Source organism: Protopterus annectens, chromosome 10.part0, assembly GCF_019279795.1.
Source record: "Protopterus annectens isolate FY-2018-M chromosome 10.part0, PAN1.0, whole genome shotgun sequence".
NCBI classification, from domain to species: domain Eukaryota; kingdom Metazoa; phylum Chordata; order Ceratodontiformes; family Protopteridae; genus Protopterus; species Protopterus annectens.
This window is the reverse complement of record NC_056744.1, coordinates 1,198,694,164-1,198,720,511: the sequence shown is the minus strand read 5'-3', so window position 1 is coordinate 1,198,720,511 and position 26,348 is coordinate 1,198,694,164. Positions and strand designations below refer to the sequence as shown.

General features: G+C 42.0%; 1 protein-coding gene across 7 annotated transcripts in view; it reads left to right on the top strand.

Annotated features, from left to right (window-relative positions):
• The window catches only part of POMGNT1 (protein O-linked mannose N-acetylglucosaminyltransferase 1 (beta 1,2-)), a 1,898,302-nt gene that overhangs the window by 772,671 nt on the left and 1,099,283 nt on the right, over positions 1 to 26,348 (top strand). For all 7 annotated transcript variants that reach the window (XM_044085953.1, XM_044085951.1, XM_044085948.1 and 4 more), the window contains one exon: positions 22,923 to 22,964. In XM_044085953.1, coding sequence (XP_043941888.1) covers positions 22,923 to 22,964 — 42 coding nt within the window. The remainder of the gene's footprint in view (positions 1 to 22,922; positions 22,965 to 26,348) is intronic.

The following is a 26,348-nucleotide window of genomic DNA, read 5'->3' as shown; positions in this document are numbered from 1 at the left end:
ATTACTGAAATTCCTCTCTTTTTAACGGGTAGGCGAGAAAGCTCCAGTGTCTTATTTTTATTTCATTGCCCTGCATTTTTATTTTTTTTTGGGGGGGGGGGGGGCATGATCTGAAACATTTATTGGATTGCTATTGAAGCTTTCAGTCACAAATGCACATGTTCCACTGAAATATAACTTCTGTGCAGTCTATGCCAGTTATTTTTTTAAACAAGAAACATCTTTATTAAATTGTCACGTATGACATAAGAAGTCATACATTTATATAAATGAAAACAAACCATGTTGACATAATTTTAGTTGCAAACCTTTTACTTCACAAACCATATTGACATAATTCACAGTTATAAATAATCATCTATTACTCTGCCTATTTTTTGCCTATTTTTTCCCAAACTGTTCCACATAAAGACTCAGTAGCACGACCTGGAAGATCATTATTATATTTATGAATTTTAGGCACACCATAAAGGACAGATATCCTGGTCTGCAAGCGCTATACTCCCCGTCATCTTCAATGAAGGGAAAAATGTTCTTTTGTACTAGAATCATAACAGAAAAAATATCTAGTGCATTATTTACCAATAGATGCTTGTTTGTGTTTGTATTCCAGTAGCACACTAAATGCAATTTTCTATATAGTTCAATAACTCTGTTTTAGTGAAATAATGATGCGAAATCACAGTAGGTACACATTTAAAACCAAAGGAAAGAAGTTGTAGCATCTGATGATGTCATTTTCATTTTTCCTCAACATATGGATTTGGATCCGATCCTCAGTTCCGACTTGGCCATTTATCCAAATTTAGGATCCAGCTCTCAGGATCCTCCATCTACCCATAATGCATTGTTGCATCCACCAAGCCTCCGATCTTGTTTGCTGCCATTGCAACAGGTGCACGTTCCAAAGCTCTTGAGCTAATGTTGGTTTCCTGAGTTACAAAGCTTTTATTCATACTTTTTGTTTCTCCCTAATAAATTAATCAGTCTTCCTCTAAGTTTCTACTGCTGGCATTAGGACGTTTCATTTTTGCCATTTAATACATTTTTTTTTTTTTAAGATAGCACCTATTTACCCATATTTCAAGGTATTTCTTTTTACCATAGTTGGTAGCACACTTTTTTCTATCTCTTTTTTTTTTTGTAACAATCTGTATTTACTTTGTACTCTTTGTGATAGTGAATACCGCAGTGGTGGTGCTGCGGTAGCATTGTCGCCTCACAGTAAGACGTTGTCCTGTTCGATTCTCAGCTAAAGCGTCTTTTGTGTGGAGACATGCGTGAATGGGCATACCTTCGTTGAAGGTTGTACATCAGGGCTGGCAACTCGTTACGTAAAAATCTACTGCCAGTCATTAACGGACCGGAGTTCCACTGTGGCGACCCCTAACTGGGAAAAGCAGAAAGATAGAACAACAACAACTCTTTGCGATAGTGAGTGCAGACTCCTTGTGTTAACATTCTGTGGGGTTCTTCACAGTTATGTCAGAAAAATCCACAGAATTGAAAAAGTGCACTTCTTGTGGACATAATATTTCTAATTCAGATGCCCACAAGGAGTGTGTGTATTGTTTAGGGGCTGATTATTTACTCTGGAATTACTTTGGAATAGACTGCCCATACATGTCAAGCTGAGCGCCTCTTTGGCCCTCTTCAAAAAGAAACCTTGACGATTGGATGGGAGATAGGAAATTCACCTCGGGGATCACGTCAGTTGCCCTGCTAGACAGGGGACCAGGGAAGCAAATATTCTGGGAAGAGATAGCCAGGGAATTGATATGGCTAGGCTTGTATAGGCCCTAGGGCCGATAGCCTAGTACCAACCTATACGGCAACCTATACGGCATGCAAAATATGCTTCATCTTCAACCCTAGGGATTTAGCGGATTGATGCAATAAACTGATTTTAAGAGGTCTTCTGCCTTCCACTTCTATTTCAGGGACTCAAACTCCATCCAAACACAGCAAATCTCCTCCATTAAAGCATAGAAAGTGCTTCTTTCGGAAGTCCCTCAAGTCTTCATCGGAGCCTCCTACAAAGATGAAGAAATCATTTGGATTCAATGATATCCGATCCTAGGACTCATCAATCAGATCCAAACCTTCGGATCCTAAGGCTTCTTCCATTGTAATTACAATTAGTCCAACAATGACTTCCTCGGATCCTAAGCAGGGATCTAAAATGGATATAAAAAGTTTACGCAGCCCTGTTAAAATGCCAGATTTTGTGATATAAAAAATGAGACCACAATAAATCATTTCAAAACTTTTCTCGTCTTTAATGTGACCTCTAACCTGTAAAATTCAATTGAAAAACAAACAGATTTGTAGGATAGCTGAAATTTGTTTGGGGTTAATCAGAGTCTCTTTAATTGATGGTAGGTGTGTACCCAAGAAGACTGAATGTTGTAATTAAATCAAAAGGTGCTTCAGTAAAGTATTAGATTAAGGGTGTGCACACTTATGCAACCAGCTTATTGTATTTGTTTTTTTTTTATATTTTTTCCTCTAACAGATTTGTTTTTCAATTGAATTGTACAGGTTATAAGTCACATTAAAGGCGGGAAAAGTTTTGAAATGATTTATTGTAGTCTCATTTTTTTATATCAAAAAACCTGGCATTTTAACAGGGGTGTGTAAACTTTTTATATCCACTGTTCTTGTATGAGTACTACTCCTGAGTACACTATAAAGGCAATATCATCTATCCTGACTTTAAAGTTGCTTCAAACCCCAAAGAAGCACTGAAGACGTCCTTCCGCTTCTTCCTCTAGGTCCTCCCAGAGCTTATTGGAAGCAGACATGGATAGGATGATGCACAAGTTTCTCAGAGCTCAGATCCAGATGGGGGTCTTACCAACTCAGATTTGTGTGTATGCCAACAACGTCTACAGATATTTTCTCTCCTTCTCCAGTTATTCCTGTAGTTTTGGAACCCCAGGATCAGAGATCCCTGAGATGTCCGGTGTCTGATCCGAGGATATGTCATTGACTAGTTCTGCAGTGATACTGTTGGATCAGCATGCGTCTTGGAGCCAAAGTGTCAGTGTTCGGTCCAAGGGGATAGGCTTGGCTCCAATTTTGTTGAATCTGTCCCTTCTTCTTGGAATCTTGGCCCTTGATAGTTCGGATGAGGTTCCACCCCTGAGGTGCAGATACAAGGGAGAATCTAGATCTACTTTCATTAGACTTTCTGCTCTCAGGATGTGGATTGGTGTCTCTCCTGTTCCAACAACTTTCAAGGTGGTGGAAAAGGCTTTTTCTCTCCACAGAAAACCACTTTCTCTAGCCTTGGATCTTATGTCCTTTCTGCCTTCAGCTCCTAGCTCTGAGGTGCTCAGACTTATTCCATAGGGACAGCCAGGACCTTTTAAGTGTCCAACCAGTTCCATTAGAAGAACTTCCTCTGTCTTCCAAAACCTCACCTGAACATCCCGAGGAGGTACATCAGAAGAGGATATGTAAAAGGACACACATTGACTCCCCGCTGGAGTCTGTCACAGAGGACACTGATTTTGATGAAGGACAGGGGTCCCTCATATCACCACTAGATGACATCTCCTTTGGAGATATTCTAGAGATCTTGAAGCAGAAAGGTGGTTGGTCTTCCCAAAATTCCTTACCAGAAGGATCAGTGTTTTTGGAGGCTTTTGCTTCTGGCCCATCTGCTTCTTGGTTAACCCCCCCTGGACAAACTTTTTGATTTAGTTGCCTGTCAGGCTTGGAAGCAACCGGATACCATTGAACCCATTTCCAAAAGACTCGACAAGGTTATGGCTCCCCTCCCCGACCATCAGACTGTACTGCAGCGAAGGGGTCCTGGCTGATCCTCTGGTGGCAGAGGCAGCCACCAAGAAAGAGCTAGTAGAACAGAGCTCTACTGTCTACCCACCTAATAAGGAGTCTGGAGCATTGGACAGGTTTGGGAAGCAAGTTTTTGCTTTGGCAACTTTTGCACTGAGGTCACTAAATTCCCTGGCAGATTTCACTCGCCTTCAGAGAGATTTGACTAAGGAGCTTTCAAATAGAGTCCATGTCTGCTGAAGATGACAAAAGGACGTCTCAACTGACCAGTTTTCTGTTATTGGTGGCTACAGTGGTTGGAATCCTCGTTTTTGCTACTTTGGCTTCTTTTAGATAAGACAAAACAGATGGCCTGTTTACCCTTTCATCGCATCTCCACAGTAAGGAGTCAAGTCCATTTTCTTCTTGCTCATTTATCTCCTCTAGCAAGATCAGTACTACTAAAGGCATTAGGTTCCATGGCAGTGGCCATTGTACTGATCCATTTAGCACAGTTTTTATGCGGGTTCTACAGTGGACTTTAGCTGTACAGTGGTCCATTTTATGCCAACCCCTGTCCTTTCTAGTTGGACTCGCACCAATTTGCTGACAACATATCTGATGGATACAGTTGGACAATCTGCATCTAGGTAGACACTGTTTTACTAGCCCCTTCAATCACAGTGACCATGGATGCTTCTCAGTCGGGGTGGAGGTGGAGCATTTCTTGGAAAGAACAGTCCAAGCTGAGTGGTTCTCCAAAGAGACCAAGTTGCCTATCAGTGTCCTGGAAATGAAAGCAGTCCTGTTAGTGTTCCAGGCATTTCAAGATGCTCTTCCATTGGGGGCTGTTGCAGTGCAGACCAACAACTTGTCTGTGGTCTGGTACATCAACAAACAAGGAGGAATTCAGTCTTACCCCCTTTCCAGAGAGGCTCTGAGAGTATGGAAATGGGTGATTTCATCAGACTGCTTTCTAATTGTGATGCACATTCCGAGGAAAACCAATGTGCTAGTGGACAAACTAAGTAAGTTGATCCATTTTAATTCCTCACAAGTGGTTTTTCATTCAATCTGTAGCGGAGATGTTTTTCCAGTATTGGGGCTGACCTTGATGCGACGTGTTTGCCACTCCTCTCAACAAGTTCAGGAGGACCTTCACTCAAATCTCCCTTTAGGGGGAGTCACCGAGAGATGCTCTAGTTCACGATTGGGCCCTCTGCTCTCCTTTATTCTTAGCCTCCTTTTCCACTTATTCCAAAATTTTACTCAAAGCAAGCAAACTGATGAACTCAGTAATCCTCATTACCTACTTCTGGCCTTGGCATGTATGATTCCCCTTTATATGGTCTCATCTTCGTTATCCTCCATGGATACTGGAGCCGGCTCTGGATCTCCTGTCACACCTATCAGGAATCCAACATCCCAACATTCAAGCCCTAAGACTAACTATGTTTTTTCCACTTTCAGTAATAGCCCAGGTTTTCTTCCCCTATTCGTGATATTATTTTGGCTTCTCCAAAAGAATCTACCAAAAAAAGTATACAAAGGCAAATGGAAAAGATTCTCCCTTTGGGCTTTAAATAAAGACTTTGATCCTATTTCTGCCCCAATCTCTATGATTCCCCAATTCTTGACGATGCTTTTTGAGAAAGCTAGTTTCTCTACAACTAAACTTTAGCTGGCAGCGATTTCTAATTTTCCCATGGGGAACAGACATATTTCTCTGGCTTCATCCAAACTGTGTAAAGCTTTCATATTTTTCTTCTAAGATCTTCAATAAAAGATCCCTCACCACTTTGGGATCTGACAGTTGTACTACAAGGCCTAACGCAGAAACCTTTTGAGCCTTCAGTTAAATCTGTTCTGAAGATTCTATCATGGAAAACCGTTTTCTTTGTAGCCATCACATCTGCAAAGAGAAGATTTGAACTTCAGGCTCTCTTCAAAATCTCCTTACATAATTTTTCATAAGGATAGAGTTTCCTTACAGATTAACCCTTCCTTTTTACCTAAAGTGGCCTCTGAGAATAACATTAACCAATCCATCCATTTACCAGTTTTCTTTCTAAATTTTTCTAGTAAAGGAGAATACATGCTGCATCTTCTTGATGTGCCCAGACAATTACGTTTCTACCTTCACAGGACAAGACAATTCAGAAAGATCAGACCAACTCTGTTTCCTTTTCTCCAAAATGACTAAGTTATCCAGTATCCAAAGTTACTCTAGCAAAATGGATAACTGATTGCATTTCTTGGTTTCATTCTTTTTTTTTGTTTGTTTGTTTTTTATAACAGTGACATCCATTTCTCCGTGTGCCTTGTATTTCATTCCTTTGCAGATTTTTTTTTTTTTTGCTGTCCTGTGGTTGGTCTTGGTGCCATACTGACAGGAATCTCTCTCCCATGTAGTGATGCAAACAGCCTTGTTTGGCCTTTGCTCAGCCATCATAATAATACTGGGAATTAGTCTTCGGTTAAGAAAATGTGCAAATTATAAGATAATACAATGGTTTAGTTGTATGAAAGGTGACTGTATCTCTCACAGTATCCTCTTACTTGCCATGAAGGTATAATAGAGTTTTCTTCCGTCTGCACCAGGTCGTAACTACAAGATGACAAACTGTGAATACTGCTCTTTTCATATGTCATGTCATATCCTGCCCCTGGTGGTGTTAATCAAGCTGGATATATTGGTGATCTTGCACCATGACTTTATGGTACTTTCCAGAACAGAACATCCCCTCTCACTTCCATACCTTGGAGGGGGGGTAGTGGATGATGGTGTTATTTATGCTTTTATGGGAATCCATTATAGAGTCTAATAAAATGTTTACCTTTGGCTTCACTGCAGGGGACATTTCTTTATGATTCCCGGTTCCAGAGAGAGAAATCCAGTAGTACTGAGAGGGGCTTGTATTCATTATGTGTGCAGCCATTCACAGCCACTGGGTTGCATCTCATCAGTGCTTATGGGAAAAACTTAACTGACATTGCATGTTTTCTGAGTTGAACTGTATAACCCATCGAGCACAGTGAAGGTATGAATGCATCAACCATCTGTTGTTATGGTAAGTACCATACACAGCTGTCCATTAGAACAGCTGCAGTCCACAAGACTAAACAGAATTAGTCGTAGCTAAAGTCAGTCAAGATGAAAAAGTATCAAAACAGACTGTTTCTATCTGATGGAACCGAGAAGGCATCCTCTGTAGACTGGATGACTTTTTTGATTGGAGCATGCTGCCTGAGCATCATTCTGTGGCTTTAAGTTGCAGTAGATGCCTACAGAGCTAACCTTTTCTGTAGATTTCATACTTAACAGTTGTCTTATTAGTGGTAACTGCTTGCCCACACTTTCTGGAAAATTATCTTTTTGCTTGGGCTTATTACAAATATACCAATCTTCCCATTGCTTTATATTACTCTGACAGTGTTATAAAGGTTTGATTAGATTTAATTATTTTCACTACACATTGTATGTTATAACCTTTTGTGATCTGTATGTGCTCTCAGTGACTGCAACATGATTTACAAGCTCTGTATGGTAATTGTGCCTTGGCCCAGAGTAATTGTTGAAAATGTCCCAGGACCAACCCTTAACAAATTTAAACAAAGCTGTACATTTTAGATAAATTTGGTAGAAAAAATAATATTGGAAAGTGCAATGCTGGACCAGCAAAGGAATGGTAGTTTAGAATGAGAGGCCAGTCGTTTCCATCTTGAAAGCTGTATTTTATATGTTTAGAAGGAAAGGCAAAGAGATGGAGATGGGAATTTACATCAAGACACGTGTACATGGTCATTAATTTATGAATGAAAGAGTACTGGTTTGGCATAAAGCTGATTTACCAGATGGGAAACATCTAGAAGAATTCAGGGAAGTGGGCACAGAGTTCATGTATGTATTCTGCAGTTTTTTCAGTATTTTCTTTGAGACAGGTTGTTCCAAAAATTGGAAGGCAGAATAATAATTGTGTTTGCTTCATGTAGTAGTAATTGTGGGATGTGTGCACTAATAGCCACTGATCTCTCTTACATATGTTAATAAACAAATGGAGGCACTTACTCAGGCCTTTATGAAATGTACAAAGACTTGCAAATGTCATTACATTAAAATGCTTGTCTGCAAAAGGACTTTATGTTCAAGTTTACTGTGTTATTCTTGACTGGATAATGTAGGCATGGTGTATAGGAATGTGCATTTAATTTATTTTTTAATTTCCTTAATTTTTATGATAGTACTTCTCAGAAAACTGCTGATGATCATAGATGTCTTGAAAACCCAGATTGGGTTGGTTGTGTAGATGTTGGTGAGTGTTTTATTTTGGCTAAGGGTTTGATAAAAAGCTGTACTTGTGTTAGAAGGACAAACTTCTCCTGTTTCTTAAGAAAGGAACAGGGAATCCTCTTCTGAGGAAGAGAATCTTATAGAAAGCGAACCCTTGGATCAGGATCTCTACAGAAATTTTTGGACTTTCAACAAGCTGAAAAAAAAGACTGAAAATTTAGAAAAAGAACAAATGTTGAACATTGCATTTCTTTTTAAACTTTTTTTGCTTGGGGGGGGTGAAGACAACTTGCACCCCCTTGATGTAGGTGGCAAGCCTGTCACTGCCTTGAACTTGTATATAACGACTCTGAGATCACCATACCATTGAGAAAACTGAATATTCCAAGATCATTGCTGTTCTTCTTCAAAATTTTTTTTATGGGGAATATGACTGTCTGCAACACACACCCTGGTTTAATTGGCAAGCCATCCTTCTGAACTTATCTATACCAACTCTGAGACCACCTTACCTTGGAGAAAATGGTATATTATAAGAAATGAAATGGTAGTCACAGGCTTAATGTATGTCAGTCTGGTTATTTGTTTGACACATTACTGGACTTGGCATTTCAAATGGTTTGGTTTATGCATTCAAAATTCCCTCACCTTCAGATTGAATCAGATGTAGAGTATGCTTTTTCTTTTGACAGTCCAAAAGAAGTCATTTTGGTTGCTGGATCCATTTCTAAGTCATTTTTCATTTGGAGAGGGAGGGAGAGAATGCGATTTCTGGTACTCAAAAGAGATTTTGACTTTCAAATGAGTATTTTTAAACCTTTTGCCATCCCTCCCATGCTTGGGAGCCTTAGAGGACGCCTTTCAGCTTCCCTCTTTATTGATTATCAACTTCATTCTCATAAAACACCAGATTTTACAGCGTTAAGAGCTTGTATAGATTTTTGTACTGAAACACTGTTTCTGACCTTGCAGTTATCTGTGTTGATTTAGAGAGGGAGCTAAACTGGTTTGTGCTCCAAATTTTCTTCCTAATGATAGAGAGCAAGGCCTCAGATAGATATGGTAAAAAAGTGTGTACTTCTGCTACTCTGTCTTGTATGGCTAATTGTCACTTGCATGAGTAAATTTATTTTATCTATTTGGACAATATGATCAGAAAATGGCTAAAATTCCTAATCAAAATACTAGATCTAATTTGCTAGTAATGCTCCATTTTTGTCTCGTCAGGAAACCAAGGTCCAAAGTGTATGGAGCCCTTCTTTCAGAAAAAGTCACATCAGTATCAAAGAAATGAAGATTCCCCTGCTCATTGGGTTCAAAGCTGTACACCAGTTACAGACTCCAAGTGTTCTCAAAGTCATGACAGACAACACCACAATTATGTGGTACATAAGTAACCTGGGAAAAAGTCTTACCACCTTTGCAGAATAGCTGTGATTGCTTGCAAAGTAGCCATTAAACGCAGTCATTTTCCTGCGGGCAGCGTAGTTTCACTTCCATCTGAATAATGTAGCAGACTCTTTAACCAGATTCAGCATGGATCTACGTAATAATATTGACTGCACAAATAGTCGACAACCAAAATATCGAATGAAAACATTGAAGCTGTTGAAGTTGCCAGTATTTGTAGTGTAAAAAGGGATAAGTAATATTATGAGAATATGACTTAAGAATTTTTTTTAAATGGCTAATTTTTGTGGTGTAAGACAGAAAAAAGTAATAAAGATAAGATGTATTTGAGTAGTTTGTGGTTATCTAAGATACTACAGAGCTTGACTCTAATTAGTAGACAGTGCAGGAATACTGCTAAAGTCTGGTAGTTGGTGTGAGAATGACTAGATTTGCAGAGAATTTGACACTAGAAGAGCCCGTATCCATTTCCCTTCTAGAAAACATTCTTTCTTACCTTTCTCAAAGCATCCACAATGAAACTATTCTTCTTGGGGATGTAAATAGTAACTGTCTAACTCTTCAGTCCCCAAACACTACTTCATGCATCAACTTACATGGCTTTGTACAACTTATCTCAACCCCCACCCATACAAACAGATCACATACCCCCAGCTCTCTCATCAACTGGATTTTAGTCACAAATTCCCACAAATGTCATAACCATGAGACCCTACCCAACTCCCTTAGTGATCACTCCCCTGTGAAAGTTCTTGGATACACTCCTCATTTCACTAGGCCTCACAGATACATAACCTGTCACAAACTATCCACCTTCTGTCCTAAAACTTTTAATACCCTCCTCTCCAGGATAAACTGGACACATCTAACCTATCTCCCCTTTGATGAAGCTGTCCACTCTTGCAACTCTACATTCCTTAGCATTCTTAACTCTCTTGCTCCACCCTGCACTGTTCGCATCAAATCTAATATATCCCCTTGGCTTACCAATGCCACCCGCACCCTAATGAAGAGATGGAGCATGGAAAAGTTGGATAAAAACTAAGCTCCCTTCCCATTTGCAAAAGTATAAAGAACTAAGAAATCGGGCAAAAAAACACATCCACAAAGACAAAAAGAGCTTCTACTTTAACCACCCCAACTGCCCAAAACACAGATCCCAAGAAATGTTGGAACTCTATAAACCAAATCCTGCACTCTGGTAACCCTTTCTCTCCCACCAGAAGAAACAGCCACCTCATTCAGTTCCTATTCTCTCTTACAGCTGTACTCACTAACTATATAAAATCCTTGCTTTCTAAACTTAAACCCTGCTCTACATCTGCTGACAATCTGCCTCCCCATTTCCTACAAATTACTGCCGGATCCCTTGCCCTCCCTGTATCATTCCTAATAAATTGCTTCATCTCAGAATTTAAGGTCCCATTTATCTGGAAAGAATTCTACACCAAACCCATTCACAAAGGAGGCAACTCCACTGACATTGCAAACTTCAGACTCATCTCAATCCTCTCACCACTCTCAAAAGTACTGGAAAACTGCATACACAAGCAAGTCATGAAATACCTTCTACAGGAAAACTTGCTCACTCCTACTCAGCATGGCTTTCACCCTAAACATAGCGCGATAACTGCCCTTATATCCTTCGTTAGTACTATTTTTTTAGCCAGAGACAATAATAAGTTGGTCTCCTGCCTATTCCTTGACCTTTCAAAGCCTTTGATATGGTCTCTCACCCTGTTCTAGTGAACAAACTGGCTAACCTAAACTTCTCTGCCTCTACTACCTGCTTTTCCAGCTGTCTCACTGACCGTCTACAGTCAATGAGATGGCTCTCAGCTCCTCCTCCTCCTCTCCTCCTCTTCCTGTCAAAATGGGAGTTCCCCCAAGGATGTATCTTTGGCACATTACTATTCAATATATTCACTAATCTACTCTACACCTCCTGTCCACAGTCATCCCTTGTACAATGCGCAGTCGACTCCACCGTCCCAGATAATCCCCCTGACCTTATCTCTGCAACTCAAGCATCTTTTAACTCAGTCGAATCTTGGCTATCTGACAACCAGCTAATTCTTAACCCTAAAAAGACAAAACTTTTACTATTTTTCCCATAGAACTTCACCCACATTAAATCTACATTTTCTGTGCTGTCCCTCAGTAACACCCCCATTAATGTTGAACCTAGTACAAAACTACTAAGAGTAACGATAGATGACCAGCTCAAGTTTGATCTACATGTAAACAACTGCAGCAAAAAGACACACTGAAAAGGTGGCCGCCTTTATCGAAACAAAAAGTTTCTAGCTCACAAAGCAAAAATAACCCTCTTTCATGCGTATCTCCTACCTAGCCTTCTGTATAGCTGCCAAATTCTTACCAATCTTAACTCCACACTACTAACTAGACTTGAGTCTACCTATAACAAGGTTGCCAGATTTGCTGCTCACCAGACTTATAAATCACATCATTGTCTTTCACTAAGAAACCTAATCTGGCTGGAATTACCTCACCAGCTTCCACTCTTGTTAACTACAAGTAATTCACTCTATGCTATATCTGAAATCCTTCTGCCTTAGCCTATCTCCTCATCTGTCAATATTCCCCCACTAGGTCCCTACATAGCTCTGACCTTAACCTACTACAAATATACAAACCTAAGACTAAAATCATCTGCAACCTCTACAGCTACAAATCCTACCATATCATGGAACAAATTATCACCAGAAATCAGGTCCCTCAAACATCCAAATCAATTCAAAACTGCCACTAGAGAGTACCTCCAAATTCACTGGTCCTGCCTCTGCACTTATCCTCCCTGATCTAGCCCATTAATTCATATGTAATCGCCAAAACTTCAAACCTTCTTAGCTCGTAAACCTCTTCAAAGTATCACTCCTCTTCTCCTTCTCTTATCTCCATTTCTAATGTCACGTATCTCATGAAATAAATACATATGCTATGAACTATTTTCATTGTTTTTTGTATTGAATAATTTCTGTTATGTATGCTAATTATGATTTTTTTTCCACTATTTTTCTGATAAAATGTATATGTTAAGTTGTCAATCTCGCCTTCATTCTTGCTTGATGGGTTCGGAGCCGATCCCTCGGCTCCGACTCGGCACTTGCTAAGCTCGAGAGTCACTTTTACCAGCTCGAGGCAGCCCCATATCCCATGATGCAAGGCGGTAAGTACCCTGATCTCGTTTGCCGCTTCGCTTATGAAGTCCTCCTTTTACCAGCTCCTGGTAAGTGATTCACTTTATTAATATTAAAGCCCCTTTTTGTTAAAAAAACACTTTATTGTTAGTTATAACTTAATTATTTAGATTTCCTGACAGAAAATCCCTGTCTCTTTTAATATTTTTTAGTCAAACTTTACCCATCCCATCCCCTCCCTGTTAGGTTGTGTGTGTGTTTATTTTTAGGAATACCTTTTTGGTATTTTCTTTAATTTAAATTTTTTGACTGGTGTGTGTGTGTGTTTTAAGCACCATGTCAAAGGAGAGGGTCTCAGGTTTTAAGAAGTGTGACTCGTGCTGTCAGAAGATGTCTCTGACAGACGGTCACACTTCTTGCCTGTATTGCCTGGGGCCTCTTCACCTGCAGGACTCCTGTGCTATTTGTCATTCCTTCAGCCAGAGAGTCCTGCAGGAAAGACAACAAGCTGATACTTAGGGGCCTTCTTAAGCCGGAGGGCTCTCCGGCTAAGTCGGCTCCGTCAAAATCAGCTAAATCTTCCAAGGCCCAGGCTTCTGTGTCTAAGCCTGCGGCCTCGGCTCCGACTCGTTCCGAGTCGGGATCGGCTCCGGCTGGGGCCGGTTCTGGCTTAACAAAGCCTTCGGCACCGATGGCTATCGGTGCCGAATCTGCATCGACCACTTCGGTGTCGGCTCCGATCGGTTCCGACACCCATGTGGCACAGGCATCGGTGTCGGCTCCGACACCGTTACTTTGGTGGCTGTATCGGCTCCGGCTGGAGCCGATACATCGAGGCTTCCTGTCGGCTCCGAGAAGTCGGCTCCGACAGGATCTATAGTATCGGTTCCGATGGCTCATTCCAGGAAGAGGTCGAGGTCTCCTTCCTTGGAGCCGATACTTTCGGCTCCGGCTTCACCTCTTCTTTCGGAATGGAGCCATCGGAGCCGATCTTCAAGGTCATCCAGACTGTCAGATCATGACCTAGAGAGAGTGGTCAGTAGATTACTTAAGTCACAGGTACTGGCCCAAATGTTACATAGTCCGTCTCAACAGACGACTGTTGGTCCACACCCCGTTACAATTCCTCCTTCAACTCTACCCCAGAGCTTGGAGTTGGGGTCTTCGGGAATGGTTACTGCTACGGCTGGAGGACGGATACCCCCTTCTGTTCCTTCAGCCTCTACTCTTATCTCCTCTTCGAGACCTTCCTTAGAGGGATTCGGTGGTCGGGCTTCCATGGTCTCCTCCGAGGGGGTGAGTGGCATCGGACCTTTGTCCGAGCCCGCTCTTCCCCTTGGAGCCTCGGCCTTGGTGAGCTCGGCTCTGACATCTGCCTCGGAGACTTCCCTTTCGGTGGTCCCTGGAGTTCCTAGTTCTTCGGAACGGGTTCTCTCGGACCTGCCTGGGAGGGGAGCATTCGAGGTGATGAAGAGTGTGCTGGCCACTGGTATCAGTCAGCAGTCTGTTCCCGTAGCTCCTCCCTCTATAGTACCTGTTGACATCTCTGCCACTTCTCTTGCTACAGGACCCAGAGATCCTCCGCCTCAGGTTTCCCCATTGGGAATTTCCCCCTCTTCCGAGGATTCTCCTGATGTTTCGGGAGATCCTCCTAGGAAGAGGACTTGTAAGAGGAAGCATGTAGACTCCCCCGAGTCTGTCACTCGGATACTGACTTTGATGAGTCAGAGGGATCCCCTAGATCCCCTCTGAGGATGTCTCCTTCTCAGACATCCTAGAACTCCTGAAACAGAGGGGAAACTGGCCCACCAACAATCCCTCTGAGGATGAGTCAGTATACCTAGAGGCGTTTGGATCTCGGCCCTCCACCTCCTGGGTGTCTCCGCCTTCGACCCCTTATGCAGGTTATTGCACGAAGGTGTGGGCAGCTCCTGACTCTGTAGAGCCAGTCCCTAGGAGGCCTTCAAAATTTATCACTGCCCTGTGACAAGCAATTCCTCACTAAGGGTGTCCCCGCTGATGCCATGTTGGTGGCTGCGGCCACCAAAAAGGAACTTGCAGATCCTTCCGTGCCCGTCCATCCTCCTAATAAGGACTCTAGGACCATGGATAGGTACGGTAAGCGGATGTTTTCCTCAGCGACCTTTGCTATGCGTCGCTGAATTACCTATGTCACTTCACCAGACTCCAGAGGGATATCCTTAAGGAGCTGGGTGAAGTAGTTCAGGATCCTACAGCTGCAGGGGCGCAAGAAAAATTGCTTCGCAGCTAGGAACCCTCAATTCCATTGCAAACTCCTCCATGCGGCTAATATCTTATGCTGCGGATGGAGCAGTAGAGCCGAGGTACAGGTGTGGCTCTTAGACGCCAAGCCTGGATGCGGCTATGTGATTTTATGGATCCCTTTAAGGCGTCCTTCACAAATTCTCCCTTTGATGGGTCAGCTTTGTTTGGCCCTCAGGTGAAGGAAACCTTGACCAGGTGCGAGCAGGACGGCAAGACTCTTTCTGCTGTTGGAGTCCGTTTTTCCACCCCTTCTAGACCTTATCCCAAAGGACAGAAAGGTGGGAAAATGTGGTTCCAGAATCCCAAGGAGTCACGCCAGATTCACGTGGTCAGTTTACCCCTAGAGGCAGAGGGGTAACAACAACAGACGCTCTAGAGGCAGAGGGGTCCAAAACCAGGGAAACAGGGAGTCTCTCTCTGACAAGCCCTTTCACCATCCCTGAGGTGTTGCCCGGCTGTCCCTCCTTAGAGGCAGTCCGCCGAAGATTATCACTGTACCCAGAAGCCTGGCATTCCCTCACTCAAGACAGATGGGTACAGTCGATCATATCCAAGGGTTACATAATTCCTTTCGAGGAAAGTCCCTTCGCCTCAAGTTCCCTTCCAGATGTACCACCCGGTCTAAGGGAAATTGCAGAGTTAGAAGTCTCAAAACTACTGCAAAAAAGAGCCATTCAGCCAGTTACAATAGACCATTCAGAGCCCGGAATCTACTCAAGGTTCTTTTTGGTCCCCAAAAAGACGGGAGACTGGAGACCAATATTGGATCACAGCAGACTCAACAAGTCTGTCAGGAAGACAAGATTCCGAATGGTCACTCTTCAGTCAATTCTGCCCTTCTTACAGAAGGACAACTGGATGTGCTCAATAGATCTTCAGGATGCGTACTATCACATCAAAATTCACAGATGCTCCAGGAGATTTCTCCGCCGGGCTGGGGTCCAGTCATTTCCAGTTCAGAGCCCTGCCCTTTGGTCTCACTACAGCCCCCAGAGTGTTCACCAAATGCATGGCAGTGGTCACGGCTCACCTGAGACGCCAAGGATTCCAGGTGTTTCCGTATCTCGACGACTGGCTCCTGTCAGCCACCACCAGGCATCAGCTTATACAAGCCAGGGATTACACAATAGACCTTTGTTCTCATTTGGGCATCTCAGTAAACTTCGAAAAGTCATCCTTATCGCCCTGCCAGTCTATTACCTTCATAGGCAAACTTAAACACTGTTCGGATGTCAGCTACCCTTACAGATCAAAGAGTTTCAGACATTCAGAGTCATGTCAGGATCATTCTGGCCAACAAGAAAGTTCAGGCCAGAATGGTTCTAAAGGTATTAGGTCTCATGGCTGCGGCCATTACTCTTCTTCCCTGGCTCGATTCTACATGCCTTCTTCAGTGGATGCTGTTCACACAATGGTCATACCAGCAACTTCCAATGCGTCACCAGATACTGGTGACACAGACATGCAAAGAGCATCTTGCTTGGTGGATCACATCTCCTCAGGTTCACCAAGGCAGGCACTTTGTACCCCATCCCCGATAGCCACTGTCACCACGGATGCCTCCCTGATCGGGTGGGGGTCATTATCAGGGCAGGATGGTTCATGGGACGTGGCAGCCGTTCGAGTACCATCTGCACATAAATGTCCTGGAGATGAGAGCAGTGCTTTTAACGTTGCAAGCCCTCAACGACTTTCTTCCCGTAGGGACAATTGCAGTCCACACAGACAACATGTCTGTAGTTTGGTATATCAACAAACAGGGCGGAACCAAGTCCTACCCCTTGTGTCGAGAAGCGCTCAGACTATGGCAATGGGCGATCTCCTCTCATCGGTTTCTGGTAGCAACGCATATCCTTGGGAAAACCAACATTGTAGCGGACAGATTGAGCAGAGCTATTCTCATGCCTCACGAGTGGTCTCTCAAGCAATCTATAGCGGAAGAGATTTTTCTGGAGTGGGGTCGTCCATGCTGCGATCTTTTTGCTACTCCCCAAAACAGCAAATGTCCAGACTTCTTCTGCCTCTTCCCTCCATCAGGCCATCCCCCCAGAGATGCTCTGACCCAGGATTGGCCCCAGGGACTTCTTTATGCCTTCCCTCCTTTTCCTCTGATCCCTCAGGTTATCCAGAAAGCTACCGTTTTGAGGGCCAAATTGATTCTCATTGCCCTTTACTGGCCTCGACAAGTTTGCTTTCCGTTCCTCCATCATCACCTTTTGGTGCAGCCGTGGCATCTGGACCCAGTGCCAGATCTTCTGATTCACCAATCGGGTCAGCTGCACAGGTCAATCCCTTCTCTCAACCTCACAGCATGGTTGCTCCACTTCCTTCCTTAGCCAGGCTTCCTTTGATCTCTAACCCAGTTAGAGACATCATAGTGGCTTCACTAAAATCCTCTACCAGGAGGATTTATACAAGCAAATGGAAACGTTTCTCTTATTGGGCTAAGGCCAAGAATATTGATCCTTTTACTGCCCCTGTTCAGGCAGTCCTGGACTTCTTAGCAGAGATTTTTCATGCAGGCTCCTCTTCTTCCACAGTCAGAGTTCAATTGGCTGCTATCTCCAACTTTCATGTCGGGGTCGCAGATCATAATATTATGTCCCATAGGCTCTGCAGGGCCTTCTTGAAAGGAATTTTCCTACTAAAGCCTCCAATCAGGAATCCTCCTCCTCAGTGGGATCTAAATTTAGTGCTGACATCCTTGATTCTTCCCCCCTTCGAGCCAGCTGTTTCTTGTTCCCTGAAACATCTTTCTTGGAAAACTTTATTCCTAGTAGCTATTACGTCTGCCAGGAGGGTGTCTGAACTTCATGCTCTTTCGGTTCGACCCCCCTATTTGGTTTTTCACAGAGACAGAGTATCTTTGAGAACTAACCCAACCTTTTTGCCTAAGGTCGCTTCAAAGAACAATTTGAATCAATCCATTGATCTCCCTGTATTTTTCCCTAACTATTCAGATAGGGCTGAACAAAAGCTACATTATCTTGATGTCCACCGTCAACTTAGATATTATTTGGACAGAACAAAAAAATTTAGAAAATCTGATCAACTTTTTGTTTCCTATGCGGATAAAAAAAAGGCCTTCCTGTTTCTAAAGTGACCTTGTCCAGATGGCTTTCTTCGGTCATCTCTGAAATTTATACGCTCAGGGGAAAACAGCTATGCTCAAAACCTAAAGCACATTCAACTAGGAGCTTAGCTACTTCTACAGCTTTTCAAGCTAGACTTCCTTTGGACACTATTTGTGCAGCGGCCACTTGGGCCACTCCTCACACTTTTGTTTCCCATTACAAATTGGACTTGGCCTCCAGGGACAGAGCCAGTTTTGGCTCTACAGTCCTCAAGAGTTTGTTCCATTGAGCCACCCAGGATAGAGGTGCTAGGACGCTGTCCCATCAAGCAAGAATGAAGGCGAGATTGACAACTTAACATTAAGTTATGTACCTACCATAACGCTCCATGTTAGTTGTCTTCTCGCCTTCTTTCTTGCGACCCTCCCTCCTTCCCCTGGCCTGGACAGACCTTGTTATAAGAAACTGTTATGCTTAAGACCATTCAGACCTGGTCCTTATTCCATCTGTAAGTTTCTTTCTTCCTTTTGGAAGTATTTTTTGCTTGGTGCTATTGCCCTTTGTCATCAAACGAGATCTGGGTACTTACCGCCTTGCATCATGGGATATGGGGCTGCCTCGAGCTGGTAAAAGTGACTCTCGAGCTTAGCAAGTGCCAAGTCGGAGCCGAGGGATCGGCTCCGAACCCATCAAGCAAGAAAGAAGGCGAGAGAAGACAACTAACATGGAACATTATGGTAGGTACATAACTTCTTATTCATTGTATGTATACATTGTAACCTGCTGACACTTCTTCTTCTTCTTTCGGCTTTTTCCCGGTCAAGGGTCGCCACAGCGGATCACCTTGTCCGCACATTGAATGGCAGTGGAGTTTTACGGTGTCGAGTTGCCAGCCCGGCGCCCAATCTTCCACAGAAGGCACACTCACACGCACACCTAGGGCCAATTTTAGTGTCCAATCCACCTGCAGCATGTCTTTGGGATGTGGGAGGAAACCGGAGCACCCGGAGGAAACCCACGCGACCACAGGGAGGACATGCAGACTCCGCACAGAAGGCACCCCAGCCGGGGATCGAACCAGAGAACCTCTTGCTGTGAGGCGGCAATGCTAACCACTGCACCACCGTGGCCGCCCCATTGTAACCTGCTGACACTGTTAACACTAAAATTGTAAAACTGTGGTGCTTTTCTCCCCGGGCCTCCGCTGCAAAAAGGCTACTTAGCTCAGTCGGAGTAACCTGGTCAACAAATGTAAAATAAAATAAATAAATAAATCTGTGTAGTTACACCATTGTGTTGTGCAGATTGACACCCAGAGGTTTTATCCCAAAGGGAAAACTAAAACTAAAATAATTAGATAGGAATTCAGCCAAAATGTCTGCTTCCAGAATTCAGTAACAGTTTGTTTCTCTGCACAGAACCACTACCACTAGTTCTTAGAAATTGGCACTAGACTAAAACCTACCTGCAAAACTTATAAGACAGCAGCAAAATTTAGGAAAACCAGAGGAAAACACTAAATCTGATACCAGAAACAGTTTAACAATTTGGTAGCAGGCAGACCACTGTATTAACACAGAACATTTTTTTAACCAGTCAACAAATACAGCAAAATTGAATAAAATTGCACTTAACTGTATACTCCACTGTGGAACTATAAGTGCAACAGACAACAGTAATTAAGGCCCACTCTAACAGAGCAATTGCCACTTGAGGGACTTTCATGCAAGATGTTGATTCTTAAACTATCTTTGAAGCTACCACGTAGTCCTCTGTTTACACATTCATTAAGCACTGCAAAATGGATGTTCAGTCTAGAGCAAGAACTGTTTTTGCTAAGTCTGTCTTTTATGGCATCTAGAACTTGGAGGGAGTACCACCTTCCCCCACCCGGTTTTACTAATCACTGGGAATCTTCTTAGATGAAAGGAAGGAAATGCTACAGCAGTGATCTGATATATAGAGCATAGTATAGATGTGTATATAACTTACCATGGTAGTAGACATTTGAATAGATTACTTTTGCATTACCAATACCCTCCCTCCATCCCCTCTTCAGGTATCTTCTTCAAGTTTTTTCCTTTGGCCAGGGTGAAGTATTCTCAGATGTTTTTCCATCCCCCAATTTAAAACTTCTGTACCATCTAATTTCATGCTGCTTTTAATTTTACATGCCAGTATCCTCTCAGTTACTTTAGGTAGTTAGTACATTGTCTCTATTTGGTATTATGGCAAGAAAGCTTTGAAGATGCTGCTGATGTATGCCTAGAGATGAATGCCTAGAGTATATGTACACATTGCCAGGGAAGGAGACAGAACTTTGGTAGGTTGGCTAGCTAGCCAGTGCCTTTACGACAAAAGTCTCAAATGTAAGAAATACTGCAGCATTGATTTATTTGAACATCTACCATCATGGTAGGTGACTTACACAGTTGTACTATATCTTTGCAGAGTATGATTTTTTTTTTTTTTTTTTTTTCCAGTAGTGCAAGTGGAGATGTTAGTTAAAAACATTCAGAGTTGCTTTCCATGCCTATGGAAGTTGTCTTAAGACAGGTGAAATGCAGCTCTGCAGTACAGGGTGATGTACATAGATAGCAGAACCTAAGAATTTCCCATATGAGGAAAGGAGAAGATACTTATGCTTTCTATTACCTTTGACTAATGATACTTGTGAGTTCCTACAACATCTATGAAATATGTCAGACAAATTTTTATTTCTTAGAATGTGTTTCCCATTTTGGTTCTGAGAATGTCTTACTCACTCTTTTATTCTTTATTTTTCTGCCACTCTGAATAAGGGGGAAGATGGGCCTAGCACATTTTTGGTTCCAGATAGTTGTTGAGGTGTAGCGGTTAAAAAAATCTAATAAAGTTTATGTAGGCCTTAGTGAAAGTTGTTAAGATGAAGGTCTAATAATTGCCATTGTATGCTTTGTGTTTACATCTTTGGAAAATGGTCCGTTAAAATTTCGATGCAGAGGACCATGTATTTGGTCATGTATATCTGCTTCTGTGGTTTACTTTTTGCCTTGGTCTGAGAAAATCAGATGATGTCCTTCTTGTATCACTGTTGCAGTATTCTTAACCTTAGGGATCTACTACAAAGGATAGCCCAACATCCAGCCAGTATGCAGAAGCCTTTAGATCTTGTATGTACAATATGTCACACATATGCTCCTCGTACAGGATTTAGGGCATAAAGGTGACGTATGGATGCAGATACCCAGAACTTCTTTGCTGCTAGTCTGAATGCCATCATTGATCATCAGTTTGAATGCCCTTTGCCTGTGCTGAATACATAGTTGTCAGTTGAGATTGCAGTTTCAGATTCTTTGCAACACTGTACCTGGAAGACTGGCTTATTGTTTTCTCTTACTTCCGCTTGGAGGGTTTCTGAGCTTCAGGCCCTTATAGCCATCTTCATACTAATCCTTCTTTTATGCTCAGGATTGTTAATGAGTTGTCCTTGAATCAGACAGTACACCTCCCTTCCGTTTTTCCTTCTTCTCAGTCTGCTAGTAAGATGGTCCTGCATACCTTGGATTTGCATAGAGTGCTCCAATATTATTTTGAAAAAACTAAGGTCATTCACAAGTCTGACCAGATTTTCTTTTCGTCCCAGGACATTGGGTTTATTTTTTTCTAAGCAGACCACCTCCTCCTGGATATCTAAGGCTATTCCCTTCTTTATTCTTTTCATTGAAAGTATCTCTCTTCTTCCATTACACCTCATTCCACTAGGGCTGTTGCCTCTTCTGGTACTTTTTTCATGGGTTTGGATACCAATTCTATTCTTGAAGCTGCTACCTGGTCTTTAGTGCATACCTTTACTAGGCATTATAAATTGGATATGGTTTTTAGGGACATCCCGCATGGGTTTGTTGAGGTCTGATCACAGCCTTCCACGTCCTACTCCTTTTCTTGAGCTTTTTTACTCTCTCCAAGGTTAAAAATACTGCAACAGTGATATAGAAGGACATCATACCATAACAGTAGATGTTCTATTCACTGTTGCTGTATTCTGCCCCTCCCTCCATTCCCCTTTTTTTTTCTTTTGGGCTTTGACTGGGTTACCGTGCTGGGCAAGGGTCTTCCCTTTACCGTCTGCATATTCTTCTAGGGTTGCATAGCGTCCTTTGTCTTATGGAGACTATTCTCTACTGGGGCAATTCAATTATGGATATCTGTGTCTATATGTCAGATTTATGCCCTGTGTCCTATATGAGGAGCATATTTGATGTATGGCATATACAAGATCTAAAAGCTTTGGTATACTGGCCGAATGCTGGGCTGTCTTTGGCAGGAAATCCCTAAGGTTAAGAATTCTGCAACAGTAAATTAAAGGGCTCCTAATGTTATGGTAAGATATTGCACAACTGTACTATCTTTCTTTGTTAGAGGTTTTGCTGCTTAATAATTTACCAATTAATTTATTGTGCCAATTAAATTGATGTTTGCTAAGAAAATGTACAGTTTTCTGATAGCAGTTAGAGACGAAAAGAGAGAAAAGGAATTGAAGTAGTATGGAGATGATGATGTAACTGCTGAAGAGCTAGCTGCAGCAGATTAAGGCACCATTTTAAAATAAATACAGTATTCCTGAACTGATTGTACTCTTATTTTAACTGTGCTTTCTCAGTCTGTCTAGTCTGAAATGCACAGTGTTTAATAAGCAGTGGCTTTGTGTTTCCTTAAATTTAGCCCCTAAGTACTTTAACCCAAGTTATCAAGTTAGTAGTTCCCTTAAAAGTAATATTTTAATCAGTTTTGTTTGCTGACTTTGCTTTTGTGCTTTCCAGGTGTGATTCCATTTATCACTTTTTTATCACTCCTTGCATTTACAATTACACTATTAATGTTTGCATGTAATTAATTCCTTATACTTTTTTTTTTTTAATTTTTTTATTTTTATAGCACTACAAGGCAAGTTTGACTGCAACATTTAATCTCCATCCGGTAAGTAAATGGCAGTTAAAAAAGTTGTGTGCGTGTGTGCGTGTGTGCGTGTGTGCGTGTGTGTGTGTGTGTGTGTGTGTGTGTGTGTGTGTGTGTGTGTGTGCACGCGTGTGTCTGTGTGTGTGTGTGTCTGTGTGTGTGTTTTTGTTTAAATGTCCAGTTCCGGAAGGTATTCTCTAACTGCATTTATTTTACAATATTAAGATTTGCTAAGTGTCATAGCTGGAAATTCCTTTCCAAAAGGTACAAAGTTTGTTCCTTGAAACCAGTGCATGGCACCTGATTTTACTATTCAGTCGCAATGCAAATGACTAACAAGATAATGATGTTATTTGAATATAAAATTAAAATAAAAAGGACTATCGCTAGCATCTTAAATATTTAGTTTTGTTTCATTTTGCCATATGGGAGTATTATAGACCTAGTAAATTTTGCCCAAAATATTACTAAATTATGTAAAGACATAATTTTCTGAGTTGCCAAGTTATTTCTTGGGTGTCTTTTTTTTTTAATCTGTTAACTCCTATGTGACCATCAGTGACATGTCAACAAACAAGATTTATTCAAGTTTTGCTTCCCGTATGAGCAAATGACATTCCTTAGGAACTTGAATGTGTGTTGCCTGACTAATAAGTTGCTGCAGTAGCAATTGCAGTCTGGGTTATATCCTGCCAAGGATATAATAGGCGGCCAGCTTCCAAAGGCTCAGGGTACCTTCCACATGCCCAAACTGGTCAGGGAGCTCAAGCTGAGCTGACTAAAAGACAAGTTTGGGCGCCAGGCCCTCCAGAGCTTTACTGCCACAGAAGAGTATACTCACCTAAGGCTTACGAAGATAGACAGTCATCTTGTGCTGTACTTTTGCTGGACAGATACATTGTCTTTGGGGGAAAAATCCATTTTCTTGTTTTTGTTGCTGTTGTATCACTTTCTTCTTCAGGATTAAAGATAGCAGTATTGTGTTTTAATGGACTATCAAGAGACTGTAACATTTTTTTCAGATGGAGCACTCCTTTTTCCTGTCAGTTTGACAGTAGTATAAAGTAACTGAATACATTTTTTTTCTGTAGAAATGTTGTTTATTTTACTTATGTGGAGCTGGCATAGTGTTTTAAAGTGCTATTTACTGTATTTTTCTGATAGAAAGGTAACTTTTGTAGACTGGTGGATTTTACAGACATTTGCTGCTTGTCCTCACCAAAGAGGCACCATTTTTGCTTGACTGCGAAACATACTACCAGTTCCATGGTCAGTCCGCCTTCCAGCAACAAAAAGAAAAAAGAATTAAGCAGACAGCCTTTGCAGCTACTGGAAGCTAGCATTTTGCCTCTGTCAGAGGTGGGTAACTGTACTGTGGCCATTTGTTGTACCTCAGACCATTCATCTTTTAACCTGGATCCCTGTGGTGTAGGATCCCTGCGGTGTAGCACCTGTAGCCACTATGGACAGGGGGTTAGCCATGTCTGCTGCGGCTGTTGGGATTCTCTCAGTTGGCAAGGGAGAAACACACTTGTCAGCTAGGAGAGGAAACAGGGAGGTTTCCCTGTTGTCGGAATGCTGTACCCATCCCTGGGAATGCTGCTATTCCCATTAGTAACACAGTTGGCCTGATTTCCCTGTCAAAAGTAAACCAAAAACCAAGTTTGTATCTACTCCTCAAATTTCTTTGGATAGAACAGTTTACTGGGTGTTGCTCAGGGTTTAATTCAGGCTCTTAACCCCTCTTGTAAAGTAGTTTCTGGCAAAAGAAAGAGGGATACATCTTTTCCTGAAGAGATTCAAGATGCTGAATCTGAACAGGAAGATGCTAGGATGGATACTGGAATTTTTCTCAGATTTCTGATTCAGACTCTGAGGAGAGCTGAGTTTTTAATTCTCCCTGTGGAGTTTTCTTTTTCTTTGAAGCTATTGATAGAATATGCCTGTGTTTTCAGTGGGAGAACACTGAGGTTTCTCTCTCCATCAGAAAATACTATGAGTTGTTACAGAAGGATTTTCTAGATCCTATACCCATTCCTCCTGTTTTGTCTGCTTTAGAGGGATGTGTTTATTACTTCAGTGGATGTATGTATGTATTACTACCAGCAATTTTTCTGATAGTCAGCCACTTATCTCTAAAAAGACAAATAGGACGTATAAAGTTCCTCAGTCTTTTAAATTTTTATACTCTATTTCTAATCCTGACCCACCAGCTATAGCTCTAGTTGATCCCACTGTTGCTAAGCACCTAGTTCCAGTCCTACTGTTGCTGACAAGGATAGGAAAATTATTAATAGGTTTGGGAAAAAGTCTACATTTCTGCAGCTGTTTTTCAGAATTTTGAATTATTATGCTTGTATGTTAAAATTTGTTCAGACTAATTGTGAAAGTAAGAAGAATATTTTATCTGCAGTTTCTTCTTGTGAGGAAAAATCTGCTTTAAATAATTTTGTATTTGATGTTCATAGGTTCATAGATTCATAGGTGTTTACTAGGCTAATGGCCCTGGGGCATTTACAAGCCTAGCCATAGGATTACCCTGGCATCGTGCCACCCCCGACATTAGTTCCCAGTGCCTCTGTCAAGTAGAATCACTGGAGTTATCCCCGGGGAGAATTTTCTATTTCCCATCCACTCATCAAAGATTTCCTTGAAGAGGGTCAAGCGAGGTGCTCGGCTTGACATGTATGGGAAGTCTATTCCGTAGCATGGGCAGTCTCTGGTTTATGAACTTGTCCCTCCAGTACGTTCTGTTGATTGTGGTAATGAGGTTGAGGTCTCTGGAGTGTGTGGTGCAGAGAAATTGGGATTTCTTTAGATGTAGCATTTCTAACAGAGCTGGGTCAGACATGGCTTTGTAAGTTGGAGTTTTTTGAGTGTGTCCATATAGGGCAAGTGTTTAAGGCCTAGGATCCTCTTTGTGAGGTACTACTCACAAGAAACCCTTATTCTGGGGGATTTCAACCTAGATTGGGTCACCTGCATGTCAGAACCACCAAGTAATCTAATAAATCTCCATGGCTACTAGCAGCTTGTCCAAATTCCAACTAGATCTGATAAAAATCTAAAAGGGAATCCATCCTTGACTGGGTCCTAACCAACAACCCCACATTGTATCCTCACGCAGGCAGTCCCCCAGACACCTTAAGTGACCACAGCATAATATACTTTATACGTAGGAGAACCAGCATATGCAAACCTACTAACAATATATCCACTAGAAACACAAAAAAAATCCTGTCCTGAGGTCCTCAATACTTTGTAACTGTGACTGGACCCCCCCTAAAAACCCTCCCACTTGACCAGGCTGTAGCATATTTCAGCAAAACATTTCTGCACTGCCCCCCCCCCACAACACAAGTAATACTAATACAAGCTTTACCCTCAAAACAACACTAATACAAG